The sequence below is a fragment of the Chionomys nivalis genome, chromosome 15, assembly GCF_950005125.1.
Source record: "Chionomys nivalis chromosome 15, mChiNiv1.1, whole genome shotgun sequence".
Taxonomy (NCBI): domain Eukaryota; kingdom Metazoa; phylum Chordata; class Mammalia; order Rodentia; family Cricetidae; genus Chionomys; species Chionomys nivalis.
Genome location: NC_080100.1, coordinates 24045382 through 24068147, shown reverse-complemented (window position 1 = coordinate 24068147; position 22766 = coordinate 24045382). Strand labels below are relative to the sequence as shown.

Genomic DNA, 22766 nt, shown 5'->3' with positions numbered 1-22766 from the left:
TTTTGTTTTGAGATAGGGTCTCTCTAACAGTTCTGGCTGTCCAAGAACTTACTTTGTAGAATAACCTGGCCTGGAACTCAAAGAAATTTGTCTGCCTCTGCTTTCTGAGTGCTGGGATTAAAGGCATACACTACCACCATCTGGCTATGATTATAATTTAATACAACAATGATAGAAGTGTGGTGAGATTAAGTGAGAAATAGTAGGAAAAGATACATAAATAAGATATAAAAGCTCACAATAAACATGTGATTATGTCTTTATTATTTAATAAAATCTTCATTATCTAAGAGCAGGGTGATTATACTAGCATCCTATGTCCATTATGAAGCCAGCCATTACAAATCAGACACGTTGGTTATGCCTATGATTCTAGCGATTGAGAGACTTGGGTAAAGCTACCTAGTGGATTAAAAGACAACCTGCAGGGCTGGAAAGAGTATGCAGTGGTTAAAACCGTTTTCTGCTCTTGTAGAGAACCCATGCTCCGCTCCCAGCACCCACATGTTAGCTCCCAGCCTTCGAAAACTCTAGTTGCAGGGGATCTAATACCATTTTTGACCTTTGTCGGTTTATATATGCAAGTTACATATAAATACACACTGAGGCACATACACATATACACAAACAATAGTCTGGAGTATATAGCAAGATTCTTCTATATCAAAAACAACAAAAATTTATGAGTTAGCCGGGCAGTGGTGGCGCACGCCTTTAATCCCAGCACTCGGGAGGCAGAGGCAGGCGGATCTCTGGGAGTTCAAGGCCAGCCTGGTCTACAAGAGCTAGTTCCAGGACAGGAACCAAAAAGCTACGGAGAAACCCTGTCTTGAAAATCAAAAAAAAAAAAAAAAAAAAAAAAAATTTATGGGTTATTTTGTTATCTATTTAGCTAAACATGTAGGATATGTCTTTTTTTTTTCCTACCTTCACTCTCCTGCTATGGCTCTTTTCCTTAGCATGTAAACAGATAAGTACTTTCATACACTAGGCTTCCTAGCGGCACGAAAGGAAGAGAGTAAGCCTATCTCATGCACGCCTCAGGCCAGGTCTTGTACCTGTGTACTGTAAATGGACAGAGCATGCAGTTGAAGACAAACACAACAAAACAAACAAAAACTCTATCAATTTATTGTATATTTACTACCTAATGTTTACCTTCTCCTCTACAATTAAGGTTTTTCCAAAGTATGGGTTTCACCTGGTCTCTCTTTCCTCCTTCCATATGCCCACTTTACCACTTGGCAGCTGCCGTTTTACTCCTGGAGCCTAGCACAGATTTGGGCACACAGGAAGCACCGAGTATTTCTTGAATGAGTAAGCAGTCACTGTAAATGCCCCAGACTTCGCCTGTTCTCCTGACTTTCCGTCCCTCCATTCTGAAACTGCCCTTCCTGAGCGAAAACAGCCGGGACAAAAGGGCCAAGAAAACTAGAGTGTAGGTGCAGTCCTACCACTTGTCAATCATGTCATTAAGTGATAACTCTTAGTCTCTTCACTGGAAAGTCTGGATAACTGTAGCTTGCTATGAAGGTGTGGCACAAAGTTTTTCATGCAGAATGTAACGCATGATAGAGCTCAATCGGAATGGCCACTATTCACTCCAAGGTTCTAACTCTCTGGTTATCACACCTCCCTCTTTTCTAGGTTTAGCTTCCTGGTTGGCTCGTTGATTCCTAGAGACCCAACTCAGATATCACTGGCTCCTGGAAGGATTTCACAACACTTCACATTCTGGGCTAAATAGCATTTCCATGCCATCCAATGTCAACTGTTCTTACCTCAGGCACTACTAATGTCATGGGATACTGAAATGCTACCTCACCTCTCCTAATTGCTCTCTAGCCAAACTGCAAACTGCTAGTCTTTCTTAAAGAGTACATATCACTCATTTCTGGATCCTCATACCACAAAACACCTAACACACGGAACACAGAAAAGTCTGGGGAATGAATAAATACCCACTGTCTGTCTTGATCAGGTTAGACTGTAGTTTTTCATCTAAGTAAAACCTTGGGACTAGTGGTTATGATCATAAACAGAAGCAGGCACTATCCCGCCAGGTCAGATCAATGAGAAGCAGTAGACAACAGTTCCCTCAAAGTCAAAACCTTGTAAGAAAATTATTGCTCCACAACTAAATTCACGATGAGCACCACAACAGCAGAGAAGTGAAGGCGAGTTTTGTTTTGGGCTGTTTGCATCAGAAATGCTGCTGTAGCCTACTTGCTGCAATGGACCACTGGAGGCAGTTAGCAGCCAGAGGGAGCTGAGCACAAGCAAATAAACAGCTGGGGAAGTTTCAGTTTATTTCAAAGCAACAATACTACTTTAAGGTTTAATATTTTCTGAGAAGTATTACACATAACCTATTTCAGAAAAGAAAATATTCTGATGCAAATTCAGAAACAATAAAGAGGTTCAATAGACGGATTCCGGGCTCTCCCTCCACTGAATTACAGAGGACATTGCTGCTTGTGACAGCATTTGAAACGTTTCGGTTAGAGAGGAAACCTATATCTCACTTTATAACTAATTACTTAAGAGGAGGAACTATTACAGTCTGCCTTTCATTTCATACTAATTACTTTTTAATCATTCAGCAAGTAGAAACACCACTGAAAGAAAAGGGGGGGCTGGTATGAGAATTATTTCGTTTAATTCAATGCAGAATGTGCCTATATATAGACAATTTCTAACACTTCAGCAAAAATGCAGACCACAGAACTTCATATTTACATTAGGAGTGAATTAAAAGTGTTGTTTACATTTAAAACCAAAGTTTTACTGGAAATCATGGAGGGCATAACTTATAAAAAGCCCATATAAATGGCATAACTTAATCATCTAAAATAGTAGCAATTCATCTTTTTGGAGTATATCACTTAGTGACTGTACTTTTTCCAGAACTTTTTGCTAATGACTTTGAAATATGGTTTAGTGTGAAATTCACAATTACAATAAAATATTTTCAAGATTTTGCTGCCAAGGAACATCATAGACTAAATTACTGTAGCAAAGTAATTTATAATAAGAACTCTTAACAAAAGCTACAATGTTCATGGAAAAAAGAAGACAGTCCTTCTTGTCTTGGATAGGCTTTAAATGCCACCTGAAGGATATTTCTGAGGCTCTGTGGTCTGTCTCAAATAACAGAACTAAGCACATCTGGGCTAACCTAGACAATTCTATAAGGAACACCTTACAGTATTTTCAAAAGATTCACAGAACAGAGTCTTTCAGGTGAAAAGTCAGGAGTTAAGAAAGCATACTACGGTACATATGTCATCCTCCCCAACACACACACACATACCCTATGTGTGGGAGGGTATGTGCACATAAATGTAGATACCCTAGAAATCAGAGATTCCCTGGATGGAGCTCGAGTTACAGGAAGTTGTAAGCTACCTAATGTGATTTTGGGGAATTGAAGTTAGGTCCTCTAGAAGAATATTACCCACTCTGAAATGATGACCCATCTCTCTAGCCCCACAAATAAAATTTTGAAAAATACATATCAAAATACAAATAGCTATTATGTGGGGAGCAAATGAAGTCCTAAGTGAATGTGTACTGCTGACATGAAAATCCATGTCTAGGATGCCAGTGCCTCAGACCCATGGGAACGACAAAGAGTTCCCCTGAGCTGAGAATGGCTGGATTTCAGCTAAAAGCAGTATACAGTAGCTGCAGCTCCCTCATTCCGGATGACTGCACGCTGAAGCTGTGTTCCTATGGAGACTTCCTATGAGGATGTACCCTATCATCCGAGTTTCCGGGTGCTGCAGGTACATTTCTATACAGCCTACCTGTCCCAGCTTTACCTGTGCCTGTCACTTCTTCAGTCCCTGCCACAAGTCAAATTCAAAGCAGTGCAGGTCATGACAATACCACCTCAAACTGTTTAGAGAAGACTCCTAAGACTATGTATTTCTCAGCCGGTGTAGGAGGTCTTTCTATATTTGTGTTGCTTTCATTGGTTGAATAAAGAAACTGTCTTGGCCTTTTGATAGGGCAGAACTTAGATAGGTGGAGTAGAAAGAACTGAATGCTGGGAAGAAGAGCAGTGTGGCAGACACCATGGTTTTCCTGCCCAAGACTGACGCTGGTTAGACTCATGCTGGTAAGACACAGGCAAGTGGCAATACACATTAAAGGAGATGGGTTAAACTTATATGTGAGAGTTAGCCAATAAGGGGCTAGAGAAAATGGGCCAGGCAGTATTTGAATGAATACAGTTTTTGTGTGGTTATTTCAGGGGTTAAACTAGCCGGGCGGCCCGCTCCGCCTCTTACTACACTCAGCCACACTGAAATTTATTCCATAACTTCTCAAATGTAACAAATATTTCATATGTGTACCATGGACTTCCATATTCTGCTTCTACGGCTGCCACAGATGCTTTTGCTGAGACACCATGTCCTACCATCTTACCCCAGGCTTTCTAGTCCAGACGAAGTACCTCACAGACATTTAAAACTTTTGCAGTTAAAGCACGTCAAGAAAGTGACAAGAACAGACATACTGGAATGAAAGAGTCAATCGCATCCAAACTATACATAGTGCATACCTATTAATTCCAGCGCTCGAGGAGGTGAAGCTGCAGGACCTCAAGTTCAAGACCTCCCGCCTGAGCTACACAGAACTCCTATTTGTTCCTCACCACCATCAACAAAAGAAAGGAAAATGGGGAGACAGAGACCCCACAGACCCCGGAACCCAGGACCAATTTGTGGAAGAAGAGAATAAACTCTACAAGTTGTCCTCTGCCATGGTGTACATGTGTGCACATGTTAATGTATGTGTACATAATAAATAAATAAGAATGTAAAAAAGAAAACATTTACAAATCATATATTGGATATGAGATTTGTGCCCACATAAATAAAGAATCTTTATAATTCAGCAACAAAAAGATTACTAACTAAAGAATGGGAAAAATATCTGAATACCACATTTCTCAAAAAAAAAAAAAGATAAAGCTATGATCAGTATGAAAAGATGTTCAACATCATGTTTCACTAGAAAAATTAAAATCAAAACCAAAACAGAATACTACTTTGCATGTACTGGAATGACTACAGTAAGAAAGACTAAGAAGCATTGGCAAGAATGGGGATCAGCTGAACCTCTGTTTACCACTGGTAACGAGTAAATGACTAGGCCACTTTTGAAAAAGAAATTTACAGTTGCTCAAAGGCTTGTAAACATAATTCCCATCTGACCATGAAATTTCACTTCTAGACACACCTCTCTCAAAAAAAAAAAAAAGTACAAAAACTTGTGAATAAAATGCTAGGAAGAGCATTATTCAAAATAGCCCGAGAAAAACTTCAACAAATGACCAAGGGGGAAATGGAATGTCATGTAGGAATTAAAAGCTCATGAAGCACTGGTTCTTCCTACAACACAGAAGAACATGGAAACTCTGCAAAGCAAAAGAAACCAAACAAGAGCACACACTGCATGACTGCTGACAGAAAATGTCCAGACAGGGACATAAATCTGTGGAGACAGAAAGCAGATCAACGGTGCCTAGAAACTAAGGGCAGGGTTAGGGGAGGATGAGGAATAAAAGTTAAAGTTCACAGAGCTACCTTTGAGGGGATGAAATGCTTTAGAACCAGATAATGCAGGGCTGGAGAGATGGCTCAGTGTCTAAGAGCACATGCTGCTCTCCAGAGGACCAGAGTTCAGTTCCCAGCACCTACGTCAGGTTGCTCACAAATGCCTGTAACTCCAGCTTCAGGAGATCTGACACCCCTGCAGCCACGCCCAGATCACACATATACACATATTTTAAAATAATAATTGTTTTTAACTAAAACAATTTAAAGAAGAAATTAACAGATGTGAAAATTATACAATCCACTGAATATACTAAATACTTCCAGAGTCAGGCGGCGGTGGTGGTGCTCGCCTTTAATCCCAACACTCGGGGAGGCGTTGGCAGGCAGATCTCTGTGATTTCAAGGCCAGTCTGATCTACAAACTGTGTTCCAGGACAGTCAGAGATAAACACAGAAAGTCTTTCTTTAAAAAAAAAAAAAATACTGCCAGATAAATATACTTGAAAATAGCAAATTTTAGGATATCCCCACTATTAAAATATAAGGAGGAAAACAGCAAACACAGCTGCAGCACAAGGGAAGAGTCATTCCACTCTGCTTCTGAGAAGCAGGAAAGTTTTGCAGGAAAAAATGTTCTCCTTTCATAGGAAGGGAAAAACCTGGATTGTAAAAAATGAAGTCTTTCTTGATGAAGTCGAGATAGGTATGCCACAATGTTCCTCAAGGGTCACTGCTCACATACGCTGCCACACCAACGGCACTGTGCTAAGCGTTGGCCAAGATCCAAGCACAAGGAAAAGCTTGTTGGAAAAATCACAGTCAAAGGCTGTTCCCAGCTTGTATGGCCTGAGGTAAGGGGAAGAGGGGGTGATGGGTAACCCTCAGAGGGTGAAAGGGGACAAGCAGTGAGGAAAGACACAGTGATTAATTAAGCACATGAATATGGGCACATTCCCTAAATTTGAAGCCTTTTAACAACTAGGTGTCCATAGAAAGCTACGTAACGCTCTGAGTACCTTCTCATCGGCCGGAAGAACGTCACAGGTACTGTGGAACGGCTGGGTGAGTGCTGTGCAAGTGAGCTCCGCTGTGGGTCCCTTAGGCATCTAGACTTGAACCTAAGTTTATTTCTGGATGACATATGGTACAAAAAGGGAGCTGGACATGGTGGCTCATGCCTATTATCCCAGCACTTGGAGGGCAGAAGCAGTAGAAATGACTGCAGGACAGGGAGCGAGCAAGATGGCTTAGCAGGTCAAGGCATCTGCCAGCAGCGTGACAACCTGAGTCTGCTCTCTGAGACCCACAGAGTCAAAGGAAAGAACTGACTTCCTGGCAAGTGGTCTTCTGACATCCACACGTGCACCATGGCATATGCATGCCTACACACATACACATAAAATATTTAAATAAATTAAGTGTAAGAAATAATTAAAGACTGCAAGGTAATTTTTAGCTACACAGAAGATCTCAGACTGGCCAAAGACTTTATCTCCAGAGCCAACAACAATGGTGAGGATGCTGTCAGGAGTCAAAAGCAGGCAGGTCTCTGTGAGCTGGAGGTCAGCCTAATCTACATAGTGAATGGCTTACTTCTTTTACTTCTTGACAGTGCAAATCAAGACTGTGCTACTAAGTTCTTCATCTGATGAAAAAAAAATTATTCTAGTCTACAGCACATTGTGAGCTACAGCAAAATCACCTTAACAGCTGCCTGGAGGCTGCAGGAGTCATGCTGCGGGACTCGTTCTTGTGTCAAATTCTCTAAATTCGCTGCACTCCTAGCAGCAATGGAGTGAACAAGGATGGTCTGGAGAGCTCTACTGGGACAGCCTCCATACACGTGTGCTCGTCTGCCGATTCAGACGGGGAAGACGGCTCAGGCAGTCAGTGACAGCCACACAAGCAGGAGGACATGAGTTCAAGTTCCCAGCACCCATATTCTGAGTGAACAAAAAGCCGGGCAAAGTGCTGTGTGCCTGTAATTCCAACACTGGGGAGATGGAGATAGGAGACTCCCGGGGCCTCCCAGCTGCCCGGTGTAGCCAAATCCACGCAAGTCTTCTAATTACACACACAGACTTTGGGGCAAAAGATCGAAGCGATGTGCCAGGTTCTGTGGCCGTCTTCTTCAGCTGTCAGAAGTGGAGGAGACCATCACGTGCTTCCAGTTGTGTAAGAACAGTCACTAGTTGAAAAGATCAATTCGTACCACAACTAAAACAGCTGAGACTGAGAAACAGGGACAGCTTCGTTAAACTAAATTCAGTCCTAAAAGAAGAAAGGAAAGGAGCTGCTACTGCCACCACCACCTTCACTGGAAATGGTAGCATAACCTGCAATACCAACATTTGGGAGGCTGAGGCAGGAGGATCACAAATTTAATGCCGACTGTAGCTACATTCTGAGACCCTGACCCCCCCATAACGCAAAAGGAAGTTTTAGGGTAAAATGAAAGAGAAGTAAGACCCCCGAGAGACGAAGTATGTGTGGTAAGCAAGAAGAGCTAGGCGAGGAGAAAACAAGAATAAAGGATGACTTCACAGAAGATGGGGGGGGTCCAGAGGAAGTATTAGGCACGCTGCAGGAAGGGGAGATGAGGTTTTCTGAGTACAGAAGATGAAGCGCACAGTGGAAGAACTGGTAAAGCAGACAAGATGCTCACGGCAGCTCTTCGTGCTGTAAGAGAAGGAGCCGGCACTATGAGAACCGAGCCCCAGACTCCAGTCTCAAGGGAATAAGGTGGAAGGCACACGATCTTCTCCTCCGGCCTGTGCATACACACAGGACATATACCAGACACCACACACACAAGCATTTAAACAGAAGGAAGAGGGGAAGGGAAAGAGAAAGAAAGTGCCCCACTATCACTGTCCATTCACATAGCAGGTTGCAAGGTGGGACTTTTATAGGTACCTTTATAGCCAAGGGAGATACAGCAGTACAGAGACAATGTGAATGCCCTCACAGAATGTTCATTCTGGGTAGGAGAGAGACAAGAAATCAACAGTCAGAGATGTCAGATAACAGCTGTACTGTAAAGTAGTGAGAAGAGCAAGGGGCTGGAGGAGCTACTTTGATATAAAGTAGCAAGAGACTATAATATAAACAAAGATCCAAGTAAGACAAAGGGGCAGCAAAGGCTTTGGGCATCAGGCCATGTGCTGGATGGATAAAAGCAAGGGCAGAAAGGAGAGTGCAGCTAGATACATGAACAAGACAGGGAGTCAAAGGGGATAAAATGTTAAATCTCTGTTAAAATCAAGTCAAGGAAGACCTCAAGGAACCTGGATTACTATCAAATGATAGGAATGAACTAGAGTATTTAGAGTAGGCTCGTGGCAAGATTGGATCAGTGGAATAAGCATTATTTGACTTTACAAATAAAATCATAAGTTATAAAGTACCTACATGTAGAATTCCTGCTAGCAATCCTTATCCTTTATAGGAATCTGTTATCTAAAAAGCTTAAAGATGAAATTTAAAACTATGTGTTTAATTAAAAGTAATTGTTCCAGCATTTATCTCAATCTACAACTCCCTTGTGCCAATTTGTAGGCAGTGTTACTTATCACAGATCTCAGGCTGGGCATGATGATGTATACCTGTCATCCTAGCACTTGGGAGGCAGAGGCAGGAGACTCACAAGTTTAAGACCAAACCTATCACGGCCAGATCTGGCTTTTTAAAAAAAAAATTAAAAAAAAAAAATCCTTTCCCCTTCCACCATAAACAGGTGACAGTTGGAAATGGAAATGGATTCTTGCCAAAATCTCTCTAGCTCCTCCTAGTGCCCGTTTCAGAGACTGCGGCCTTCTCATGTGAGCACAGTGGAGAGCTGAGGACTCAGGAAGAAAGCTTCTAGCATCCTCTGCTGACAGAACTCTGCAGGTCTAAGTTTGTTTTAATATTAATTCCCTTTGAAGTTAAGTCATTACACTTCCTCACGTTGTTTTAAAAATAAAACAGCTCTTCAAAGTCAGCTTCAAATTAAATTGATCAAATATAGACAATGGAAACAGGACTGGCAAGACGGATCAGGAGGTAAAGACATCTGCCACCAAGCCTCAGGACCTAAATTCAATCCCACATGGTAGGACGTAAGAACTGACTCTGGAACGCTGTCCTCTGACTTCCACACGCATTTGCATGCACACATGCACACAAGTAAATAAAACTATCTTTGTTTTAAAGGGGACAGCAATGCCAAAGGTCAGCACTTTTATATTACACACGGTGACCCCTACACTGTTCCTCTGCTCACCCCATCGAAACTCAGCGAGAACGCTCCCCACTTTCATTCTCCGTCCTTTCCCTGTGCATGAAGGAAGGAGACTGACTGATACAGGTGGCTGGCAAGGACCAAGGCCAAGGCAATGAAAGACTGCAGACCAGAAGACAGAGAAACACGGTGCCCCAAACTTGGACTCTAGCACAGAACGTGCCAACCAGGGAGTCAGACAAAGTTCATGGAAAACAGGTGTTCACAGCTAAACCATCACTGTTACATTTAGCCTTTAGTTACAGTCATAAAATTCCAACTTGCAGTTTTCTGTAGTAATGTGAAATAGGATAGCAATGAAAACAGGACAATGAAAAACCTCAATCATTTCAAAGTCGCCATTTAATTGCTCGTGATAACTTTCACCTTATAAAAAACAGAATTATGTCCAAACAGGAATTTAAAAAAAAAAAAGAAAAACGGTTTTTCAACTCTTTAACGTTTCCCATCTAAACTGCTGTTTATTCAGTTTCAATAAAAATAAAAATAAATCCTCAAATTCTACTTCAATGAACAAATTTACTACCTTCCAGTAAGTAAAACTGAATAAAAAATTAGTAAAAAAAAAAAAAACAAGTTCCTTATTGAAATCGATTAGCTTAAAGAGTAACACTAAAGACAAATGCCAGCTAATTGCTAAAGTAAAATGTGTATATTAAAAGGGCTGGAGATGTCACTCAGTGGGAGAGCGCTTGCCCAACATGTCCAATAAAGCTGTCAGGTCCAAAGGAAACTCCAGTTACCAATCTCCAAGCGACATTCCAAAACCCCAGAAATGGGCTCAACCTGAACTATGGAGGACTGCTGACAGCTAGATAATAGTCCTTTCCCTTACTTCTAACAGAGGACCTGTGGCTCCCTGTGCTGCCTATTAGCATATCAAAGCTCATGCTGCCCTCCAGACGCCTCTGGCTTGTCCTCTCCACAATATCTACAATAAAAACCTTCCCCTTATCCATACCATGGAGCGGTCATGTTCACACAGAAGCTCTGAGTTCAATCTCCACCACTGCAAAATAATAGAAAGCCAACCACCAGGGTTCAAAGTGGTGAACATCAAATTAAAAAGGTGGATGAGGCGGGAGCTTTTTAAAATTCCAGGGCAGTGAGTACTACCGGTAAGATGCAGACAGAAAGTGAGAAGGTAATGGATTCGCAGTTGGTATTACAGTTTATAACGTCCTAACCAGTACGTGCTTGTGCTCCAGCACTTTCCTTTTCAGCTCTAGCCATCAAAAACTCATCTTACAATTGCCATACTAGGACACAAGGAGCATGACTTAATTCATCCCACTCCACTTCAGGGCAGTGCTCATAATCATAGCCACTGCACACTGTGAATATTTAGAAAAGGCAGAGGCCATGGTTCCTACAGGACCAGGTTTACTTGCATTTCTATGGTCTTTCTTCCACTCTCTAACTCTACTTCCATTTGGATGCGTGATTTAAAATAAAAATGCTCGAATGTCATAAAATTAACATTTTTGACGTAAAAACAAAATACATTCAATTCCACACAACAAATACTCTCTCTATACAATACTTGCTATTCATAAAACACTTGTGCTAGAGGCGCTGGGAGTTTTTAAACTACTGAACTTACATTTGAGATCATTACATCTAACTGCTATCGGGGAGAGAGGAAGTAAGCACACGGATAACCATTTAACAAGGGAAACAAGTCTGCGGCAGCAAACTGCACCAAGACTGGGAAGCAGCACGTGCGGCTGGCATCAGGGAAGGCGGTATGGAGAAGATCACATCTGAAATGGTCCTGTCTTAGGGTTACCACTGCTGTGATTAAACACACACCACAACCAAAAGCAAGGTGGGAAGGAAAGATTCATTTGGGTCACACCTCTCCATATTACTGTTCATCACCAAAGGGAAGTCAGGATAGCAACTCAAAAAGGGCAGAAACCTGGAAGCAGGAGCTGATGCAGAGGCCAAGGAGGAACAGTGGTACCCATTTCTATCCTTGTCAGAGTTACTATCGCTATGATGAAACACCATGACCAAAAGCAAGTCGGAGAGGAAATGGTTTATTTGGTTTTTACACTTCCAAATCTTAGTCCATCACTGAAGGAAGTCAGGACAGGAATGCAAACAGGGCAGGAACGCGGAGGCAGGAGCTGATGCAGAAGCCATGGAGGGGTGTTGCTTACTGGTTTGCTTCCCCTGGCTTGCTCAGTCCGCTTTCTTATAGAACTCAGGACCACCAGTCCAGGCAAGGAAACACCCACAGGGACTGGGCCCTCCGTCATCAGTCACTAATTAAGACAATGCCCCAGAGGCCTGCTTACAGTCAGATCTTATGAAGGCCTTTCTAAATTGAACCTCCCTCATCTCCAATGACTCTAGCTTGTGTCAAGCTGACAGAAAACTAGCCAGCACATCCCCGAAAGCGAGTTAGAATGTTAATCAATAGAAACCAGAGGATGGAAAAGGAGCACTGAGGGTTTAATTAGGGTCAGCCGAAAACCAGTAGATTCCTTTGTCGGAGAAACTTAGTAGGCAAAAAAATGAAGTCTGATTTGCCTGTCATTCAAGGCTTCTATTTTAGCCTTTTCTTTATATATATATATATATATATATATATATATATATATATATATATATATATTTATTTATTTATTTATTTGTTTATTATGTATATAATATTCTGTCTGCGTGTATGCCTGCAGGCCAGAAGAGGGCACCAGACCCCATTACAGATGGTTGTGAACCACCATGTGGTTGCTGGGAATTGAACTCAGGACCTTTGGAAGAGCAGACAATGCTCTTAACCTCTGAGCTATCTCTCCAGCCCCTATTTTAGCCTTTTCTGACATAAGATTTAGACATGTCCATAAAAAAGAATTGGGGACTGAATTGCTTATTAATTGTAGAAACAAAGGGGGTGTTATAAAACCTCTTTTTAAAAATGTTACTCAAAGCCAGGTGGTGGTGGTGCATGCTTTTAATCCCAGCACTTGGAAGGCAGAGGCAGGTGGATCTCTGTGAGTTCAAGGCCAGCCTGTCTACAAGAGCTAGTTCCAGGACAGCCAGGACTGTTACAGAGAAACACTTTGAAGAAGGAAGGTGAGTCAAAGCGAGCTGAGGGAAAGTCCTGCTGTTCACTGCTATGACGTGTTTCATTATGGTATCACTTTCCCTAAAGGAAGCATTTAAAACGCGCACATTTCCTGCTGAGACCTCTTCCTGGAAATTCTCCTGTAAAACACAACAAATCAAAGCAATCTCTGCCTTCTTCTCACAAAGAAGCATTTCAATGATTTTGCAAATTAAATGGACACATATCTAGTTAAGCTTAACTAAGATCTTTGCTGAGGCTAGTTTTATGGAGTGCTCCCTTAAGTCAATGAGCTGCAAAGACTGCACTTCATTTCTGAAGAAAATAAGCAAATAGCAAACCAGACAGACACAATAGAATTCAAATTAAATCCATGTATGCTGGTATAAGAACAAAATCCTAAGAGTCTGAAGACTGCATTAAAAGCCACCATCTTTGGTATCTGTATTTTTGTTTAAAAAGTCCCACTATTTTGCTCAAGTTTGTCTCAATGTCTCAAACTCATGAGCACACTAGTGTATACATGCATGCATGCGTGCACACACACATAAACACACAGAGACTCCAGACAACCAGCTGTAGCCCCAACCCTCCCACCTTTTCATTCACTTTTAGTACTGAATATCTCCATTATTTTTGTGAATACATTTTAGCAAACTATCTCTTGTTCCTTTGGAGAAAGTAGTTCATGTTCAAAATCCATGAATAACATCAAATAAGTATACTACATATACAGAGAGTATACATTATGAAAAACTGTCAACAATGGCTAAAATTTTAAAATCCAAAGCAAAGCTCTGCAACTATGACAACCAATTATCAAACACTAAGTACAGACATATGTTTGGAGGATAGTAACTTTGCCCACTATCGTATGATAAGCATTAAATCCTTTGTATGAGAAGCATTAAATTTAGCCAGATTCTTGACTTCCAAAAGTAATTGCTATATTTCTCAAATGGAACAGGTCAGGTACAAAATAAGTAGCCTTTTTTATCTCTTCTGTCTTCCTGCCGACAGATCTACAAAAATCATGACTATAGCTTGAACATCCATCTTGATGCTCAAGTAATGATGGCAGAATTTAAAAGAAAGAAAAGCAATTATCTGTGATATACTGGCCCTGCAAACTGATTTAATGTCTGATTCGTGAGACAGAAAAAAAGATTTCTATCTTTATTCAGCATTTTCTGCCCCTGGCAGCCAAGTCAACAACGTACTAACTAGTAGAATAGGCTGGCTGCTTGCCATAGCCAGGCTTCCAAGAATGGGATGTGAATAGAGATGCTAAGTACCATGGGCAGCCCAAGGCAAAGAGCAACCGATCCTCTAATGGCCAGACAGAAGTAAGCAGGTAAATAAATTGGGCTAACTAGTTCATTTCTGTGGAGAAAAAACAAAGCAGAGAACTAGTCACTGACTATTCAAAGGTCCTTATTTTAGACACTGAAAAGCCTTATATTCAAACACACCCAAGGCTAGCTTTACCAAGGTTGGGGGTCACTTGTTTTATAATACAATCTCTGAAGTTTTAAGTCTGTGAACTATATGATATTCAATTAAAATTAGGAATATGAATGGCTTAATCAGTCCTTTGGTTTAAGGTAAAGTAATATCAATTAATAATCTCACGTCAATGTAGGATTGGTCATATCAGCTTTGTTTAATGAGCAGAAGTGTCTAGAACAGCAAACATTACATGAAAGTGAGCATTTCAATCCTAATTTTATAGAGTATCTATACAGAATCTTTTTGTTGTTGTTTGGGGTTTTTTTTTGTTTTTTTTTAGATTTGGTTTTTGTTGCTGTTGTTCTGTGTGTGTGTCTGTGTATGTGTCTCTGTGTGTGCACGCGCTCTCTGTTTTACAGACAGGGTCTTACTATATAGTCCGATGTGGCCTAGAACTCAATGGAGTGTTTAATCCTGCAGCCCTGAGAAGGCACTGAGATAAATGATCCCACAGCAAACAGTTAAGAGGCTAAAACAGGAGCCTACAGGAGTGAGAGAAACAACACGGCATTTGATCTCAGACGTGCTGAACTTAGAGCACTAGACATAGAGTCTCACGGGTGCTCAGACTGGAACTCAGACCTACACAACACCACTCACTAGCTGCCGGGATGAACAGAAAAGTTATAAGGGCAAAAGGATGCAAGAAACTACCCAAGACCAGTGGTAAGGCAGGCAAGGAGAGGTCCTCAGAAAATGCCCGTGACTAGATTAGGGCACAGAAATACAAAGTAGTGCCAGAAATGTAAAAACTACTGGAGTTTGTCTGTTTTATGCCCTGTGTGTCCCCAATAACTAGAAAGTGCCTGACTGATAGCAGGTCTCTGATAAATACATCTCCTGAATAAACAGTCAGGAAACAGGCAGCAAAGCAAGAATGCAGAGGAAGAAAGGGAGTTTCAGCACAGCCCAACGGTGCTCCATATGCAGCAGTGCAGGATGAGACGCAAGAAATCTGTGGATTTGGACATTTTTCCCTTTTAATTCTGTTTGTTTTGTCATTGGTTTATGTTGATGTAGCCCTGGCTGACCTGGTATGCCCTATGTAAGCCAGGCTGGCTTCAAACCCAAAGCAATCCTTTTGCCTAAGCTTCCTGAGGCTGAAATTCTAAGTGTACACCACCACACCAAACTGAATTTGCATATCTAGTGTCACTGATCTCCGAGGAGTCTCAGAGACAAGAGCAGAAGCTGACAGCACAGACTTCAAGGCGAACAGGTGATGTGGAATGCAGCTGGTGCTTGTGAAACATGGGTAGCAGAGAAATGATCAGAGAGCAGCTTGGAAACAAAAGTGGGCTAAAAAAGACTGAGAAAGATTCATAAGCTTAGGGTCAAAGAGTAATTACACAGGAAAAGGCTGAAAAAAAAACAAAAAAAGAGGAATAGAAGATAGATAGAAAAGGTTGATGGGGGCTGGAGAGATGGCTCAGTGGTTAAGAGCACTGGCTGCTCTTCCAGAGGTCCTGAGTTCAATTCCCAGCAACCACATGGTGGCTCACAACCATCTTTAATGAGATCTGGTGCCCTCTTCTGGTGTGAGGGCATACATGGAGGCAGAATGTTGTATATATAATAATTAAATAAATAAATCTTAAAAAAAAAAAAAGAAAAGGTTGATGGTATAAATGAAATACGAGAGACACAAAACTAAGAACTCAAAGGCACTTCAAAACGTCCAAGCAAATGGAGCACCTGATATATCCTAATTGTAAAAATGTAGACAGCATCCTGATAAAACAATTTCTTATAGTTTTGCTGCTTATTACCTTAAAACAGTTTCCTGAAAGAACTAAACTTAGCTTCTAAATCAATAAGTACAAAAATCTAGACTCTAAGTACAAATGGACAAGGTAAAATTATTTCTAAGCCCAGTAGTAATTTGAATTCAATGCTGAAATAGAGGCCAATGACTGCTACACAAATTATCTGTATAGTATATGTGAAATCATCCATTTATATCCCACAATGATATTCATGTTTAAGACATAATCAAGAGAATTCCATTGCCTATAGCTCCATTTTTAGTGTTACATGACCTAAGAAGCTGTCAACATCCTAAATATGTGGATTAACATGAGAATACAAGAAAGTTACATAGTCACTCAGAACCTTCAACACCCATCAGACATGAAACTGTACCATCGGAAAGGGAAGCCTTCACTGGAAGGTAACAGAATTTCTGGGGAGCTAAGAAAGCCACTGCAAGGTTACATTCCCACTTCAAGAGCTTCAAGCTAAATGGTCATTTACCATAACTGCCCTCTCCTTTCAGAGATTCTGTGCTATGAATCAAATGGACTCCTAAAACCCTTTACTTAGCCACACTTTGACTTCTCGGCACAGCTACAATTTGGGCTTGCTCACACATCAGTGAGGTCAAAGGCCCGCTCTACCTTATGAAGTTTCTGGACTAGACAGGAATTTTCCCTTTAATCTAGTATTGTGTCCTGTGCCTTTATTGCTTCCAGTCACTTTTGCTAGACTAAAACTTACCCCCAGATCACGGCCCTAAAAAAAATGTAACCAGATACAGGGCTCAGTCAAATTCTGATCCAGCTGACAGCATTTCTTCGTGCTTTCTGGATTTTTTTCTAATCAGCTTCACTAGCATAAAAACATAGCCTGACATGGTGATCACATGACATTTCACCACCATATATGTACTTGTATGCTATAGCACGTGTATGTCTATAATGTCATTTTTTTTCTCCTCTTCTCAGTCTTGCAGGCTCCTAATGGTCAGCTCAGTCAGTCATAATAAAATACCAGACTGGGAAACTTAAACAACAGAAACGTATCTTACTGAGAAATGGACCAAACCACATGGCTAAACATAAACAAGAATTATGGGTTAATTTAAGTTGTAAGAGCTAGTTAATAATAAACCTGAGCTAAAAGGCCAAACAGTTTCTAATTAATATAAGCCTCCGTGTGTTTCTCTAGGACTGAATAGCTACAGGGCCAGGTAGGACAAAATCTTCCAACTACAGATATCAAATCTGGTTTCTGGTTGACCTGCTACAACCTAAAATAACTATTCTTTCTGGCCTTGGAAGGAAGGTAAAGAAAGGTAAGCATACATTATCTAATATCTCACATGCTTTTGGTTTTTTGGGGGTTTTTTTATTTTATTTTATTTATTTTTTTTTTTGGTTTTTCGAGACAGGGTTTCTCTGTGGTTTTGGAGCCTGTCCTGGAACTAGCTCTTGTAGACCAGGCTGGTCTCGAACTCACAGAGATCTGCCTGCCTCTGCCTCCCGAGTGCTGGGATTAAAGGCGTGCGCCACCACCGCCGGGCTGCATTTGTTCTCTTATTTTGTTGGCAGGGTCTTACTATGAAACCCAGCCTGCCCCTGAATTTGTGATTCTTTCTGCCTCAATTTCTTGAGGACTAGGATTACACAGGCCTGCACCATCCCAACCACAGAAGAACATTATTTCTACAGGCTCTTTTGATCCATTTTAACCTGAATTACTTCCTGAAAAATCTCACTTCCAAATGTAGCCACTCTGGAGGTTGGGGCTTTGGCATAAGAAGTCTGACCAGACACAAGCATTCGATCCATTACAAACCCACTCTCACATGTCACAGAACTCTGTACCTTAGCCCCTCTTCATCTGGATGCCACAGAAGTTTGTGTTTCAATAGCACTTTACGGCTTAGATATTTGCTGTGGGATCTGACTGCCTGCGTATGCTTAAAAAGAAAATGATGGATGAGGGTACTACATATGCCCAACAGATCAAACCTCTCATTGTATTATTCAAACCTATTCCTTTCACTAATGTCCTAACAATATATGAATTTATCATTATGATTGTGTATCTGTCAACTTCCCCTTGTAATTCTGTCAGTGTTTACCTGACACACAAAGAACACCTCAGATGCACAAAATATTAGGGACTGCCAATCTTCCCTGAAGATCAACATGTTCTTTTTACCATTAACTGATGTCATTCTTACCACTAATTATAATCATTAACTTTTATTTGATGTCAATTTGATATCAATTTTGTGATATTAATCATCTAACTTGTTTAGTACATTTCTGCTATATTCTTTATTTCTTTACTTTTAGCCTTTCAGTGTAATTATATTTTACATATACTACCACTAATATAATAGAATCACAAAATATTTCTCACTTCTATCATTCTGAGAATGTGGGGATTATGCATGCCTAGTTTAGTCCGTTTACATCTACTGTGACTATGGATACATTTGTATTTAGGCCTAACATCTTATCCTGTATATCTATTTACCAAAATCTCCAACATTCCCCCCTTTCTGCTTTTTATTAGAATCACTAAATTTCCTTGAGTGACATATCAGAATTGTGCTGTAAATGACACAGATAAGAAGATGATGTATTTTCAGGAGAGAACTTGATATAGTAATAAAATCAACTAGCCCAGTGGTAGAGGACTTACCTAGCACATGAAAGACCCTGGGTTCAATCTCTATAATCACAAAATGAAATTTATTTAAAACTAACTAAAGATAAATCTACTTTTTAAACAATTTTATTACATCTATTTCTTTGTATGTTGTATGTCTCTGTGCATGTAGAGGTCAGAGGGCAATGGAAAACTTTCAGAGTCAGTTCTGTCCTTTCCACCATGTGGTCATGGGGATAGAACTCGGGTCATCAGGCTTGGAAGCAGTCAGCTTTACTGGCTAAGCCATATTCCTTATCCTCGTCTGATTTCTATAACCCCTATGTGGCAGATATTCCACGCGTGATTGACAATTTAGCAGAAAACTGTTCTCTATAGTACTTTAGAGAAGTAACTCCTCCAAATTCTTATATAACCTCTGAATACTTACTTCCTCTTCTCCTTCATCCTCTAAGTCATCATCATCATCTTCTCCTTCTTCACCAAGAGGTGGAGGTAAAGGGCCAAGGATATCTTCATCCACAGTATGAACCGGTTCTCCTACCGTTTTAGGGGGTAAAGGAGGGCCAATTAACTCATCATCAGATGAATCAGAACTGTCTTCACTGTCACTGCTGCTTGTGTCCCTGAAAGCACAGAAACAGATACTCTTTGCCTCTGCTGCTGCAGACCCTTTGCTTCTCCAGGGCATCTCTGGAGACAGCTAGGTTCTCAGGAAATCCTACCTCTCCTTATAATGGATGCATCTTTCAAATACTTTCATATTTGTGAATTCATTAAGTTCAAACATTAAGTGAATAAATGTAGTATCCATTATTTTATCTTGCCTGGCATGGTCGTTCACGCCTTTGATCACACAACTCAAAAAGCTGAGATAGATTTCTGAGTTTAAGGCCAGCCTACTCTACATGGAGATTTCCAGGCTAGCTAGGGTTTCAAAAGAAGACTTTGCATAAAAAAAGAAAAAAAAAAACTTCAAACACCAAGCACTATCCTTTAGAGCTTGATGAAATCATTATCTCCCATAAAGAGACAGGAGAACAGCAGAATTTAGAAGAAAACTACAGTAAATTAATTCAGTAAAACTGATGGAGGAAGGTCATTGGTTAATAAAGAAACTGCCTTGGCCCTTAGATAGGCGGAATAGACAGAACAGAATGCTGGGAGAAAGAAGCCGAGTCAGTGAGTCGCCATGATTCTCCCACTCCAGACAGACGCAGGTTAAGATCTTTCCTGGTAAGCCACCTTGTGGTGTTACATAGATTATTAGAAATGGGTTAGATCAATATGTAAGAGCTAGCCAATAAGAGGCTGGAACTAATGGGCCAGGCAGTGCTTAAAAGAATAGTTTCCGTGTAATTATTTCGGGTAAAGCTAGCAGGGTGGCGGGAAGCAGCCCCGCCGCTCCCACTACTACATAAAACCACTGAGATAACCAATGCATTTAACTATTAACTGCATTTAATCCAATCACTGTAACCAAAGGAGTAAATAGAGTCATCCATGTTGAGGAAATTAGCATTATTCTAGAACTTTGGAGCGTAAATACTAAAACACAGAATATTTTCCAATGCTAATCCAAGAGTTTCACATTGTTAAAGCACTAAATACTGCCTTCTAAGAGTCTGAAAATGACTTGCTCTGGGCCTTATGCTAATTTCCAGTCTTTTTTTTTAATCTCACATATCTAAAACTGTTTCTCATTCTCACTAAGGTCTTTACCAAATATCTACAGGCATCCTGAAGGCCACAAACCATCTGATATACTTCTTCTTTGTTTAGTTTTGGTTTTTGTTTTTTGAGACAGAGTTTTTCTATGTAGCTTTGGAGCCTGTCCTAGAACTTGCTCTGTAGATCAGGCTGGCCTCAAACTCACAGAGATCTGCCTACCTCTGCCTCCTGAGTGTTGGGATTAAAGGCATGCACCAACACCAGCCCAATAAACTTCTATTTCACCCCCAAAGAGCCAGTCAACCCTAACTGTATAAATATTTCAACTATCTCTAAGATTGAAGTAGCACCGACTTTTTCCTCTGGTACCTTCCATGGAAGCAAATGTTTCTATTTTGCCCATTACTTTTCATTCGGCAGCTAAATGTTTAATACACAGAAGTCACTCGATAGCTACTTGAAAGAAAAGTAGAACTTTTGTTTTCATCTAGGTTTAGCACTATAAGAAATATAGTCTTGCCGGGCGGTGGTGGCGCACGCCTTTAATCCCAGCACTTGGGAGGCAGAGGCAGGCGGATCTCTGTGAGTTCGAGACCAGCCTGGTCTACAGAGCTAGTTCCAGGACAGGCTCCAAAGCCACAGAGAAACCCTGTCTCGAAAAAACAAAAAACAAAAAAAAAAAGAAAAAAAAGAAATATAGTCTAACATACATGTCATCCCTACATAAAGAGTTAGCAACTCTCCAAAACAGACGTAATCTGCAATGGCAGCACCAGGGCCTTCTGTCTAACTGACCAGGGTAAGGTGAGTTCACCATGAGGGTCTTTGCTGTGTTGAGTCACTCTTCCAGTACCTTGTTAAATGGTTTGTCACCCCCTCAAAGGCTTCAGAGCTCGCCTTCTACCAATCACCATTAACCTAACTACTTTGTTTTGTTTGTCTTCATTTCATAATGCTGATCAGTTGTTCACTTTTGTTATCTACTTCCTTAGTGCTCCTGCCCCGTATGAACAGAGCAAGAACAGAGCTGTGACTTGCTAACTGCTATAACCCACTACCTAACAGTGCTTACCCACAGAGAATGTTCAATATATACTAAATAACAGCTGGATAACTTTATACTTAGTTACACACACTGCCCTAAAGTCCAGTTTTCCAGAAATTACAGACTTTTTAATGCAAAATTATCCTGTCACTGAGAACATTAAGCTAAAACATTGACCTTTAGCAGCTATGGGATCTAAATTTCAATAACATTCCAAATTTTTTAGAAACTATTTTTTTAAAGCAAGTAGACTATTTATTTATTTATTTATTTATTTATTTATTTATTTATTATGTATTCAGTATTCTGGCTGTATGTCTCCCTGCAGGGCAGAAGTGGGCACCAGATCTCATTATGGATGGTTGTGAGCCACCATGTGGTTGCTGGGATTTGAACTCAGGACCTCTGGAAGAGCAGCCAGTGCTCATAACCACTGAGCCATCTCTCCAGTCACACAGAAACTATTCACATGGCCGGCCGGGCGGTGGTGGTGCACGCCTTTAATCCCAGCACTTGGGAGGCAGAGGCAGGCGGATTTCTGTGAGTTCGAGACCAGCCTGGTCTACAAGAGCTAGTTCCAGGACAGGCTCCAAAACCACAGAGAAACCCTGTCTCGAAAAACCAAAAAGAAAAAAAGAAAAGAAACTATTCACATGGTATGTGATACTGACTCCCAACACACTACAGAAGACAAAATAACCATCATCATCATCTAGTAGTTATTTAAGAAGATACAAAAGCTGAGTCAAGTGATATACACATTTAATCCAAGCATTCAGGAGGCAGAAGCAAGCAGATCTCTGTAATCTTAATAACAGTCTGATCTACATAGTTGAGTTCCAGCCTATATATTAATGGTCAAACATGATGACACACATCTACAACGCTAAGACTCCAAGAGAGGAAGGCAGGAGTATTATTGTGAGTTCCAGAACATTTATGATGAGAAAGCAAGCCTGTGCCTCAAATATAAATACGTAAGTAAATAAACTAAAGTAAATAAACAAAAATAAGATTGTGCATGTGTCAGGAGTAGTACAGAAGATGATCAGAAGTGAATTCAAATTGTAAGTAGCAATTTACCACCATGTCTATCACTAAGCATGATGTCACATGCCTATAAAACCAGTCCTCAGAAGAAGAGGCGGAAAGATCAGAAGTTCCTGGCCAGCTGACCAACCTGAGACCCTATGTCAAACACCAAGAGCTGGAACC

The 22766-nt window shown here is 40.7% G+C and overlaps 1 protein-coding gene across 3 annotated transcripts in view; it reads right to left on the bottom strand.

Annotated features, from left to right (window-relative positions):
* The window catches only part of Wdr70 (WD repeat domain 70), a 212075-nt gene that overhangs the window by 169986 nt on the left and 19323 nt on the right, over window positions 1-22766 (bottom strand). For 2 of the 3 annotated variants that reach the window (XM_057790125.1, XM_057790126.1), the window contains one exon: window positions 19266-19461. In XM_057790125.1, coding sequence (XP_057646108.1) covers window positions 19266-19461 — 196 coding nt within the window. The remainder of the gene's footprint in view (window positions 1-19265; window positions 19462-22766) is intronic. The other variant, XM_057790127.1, reaches the window with a different exon arrangement.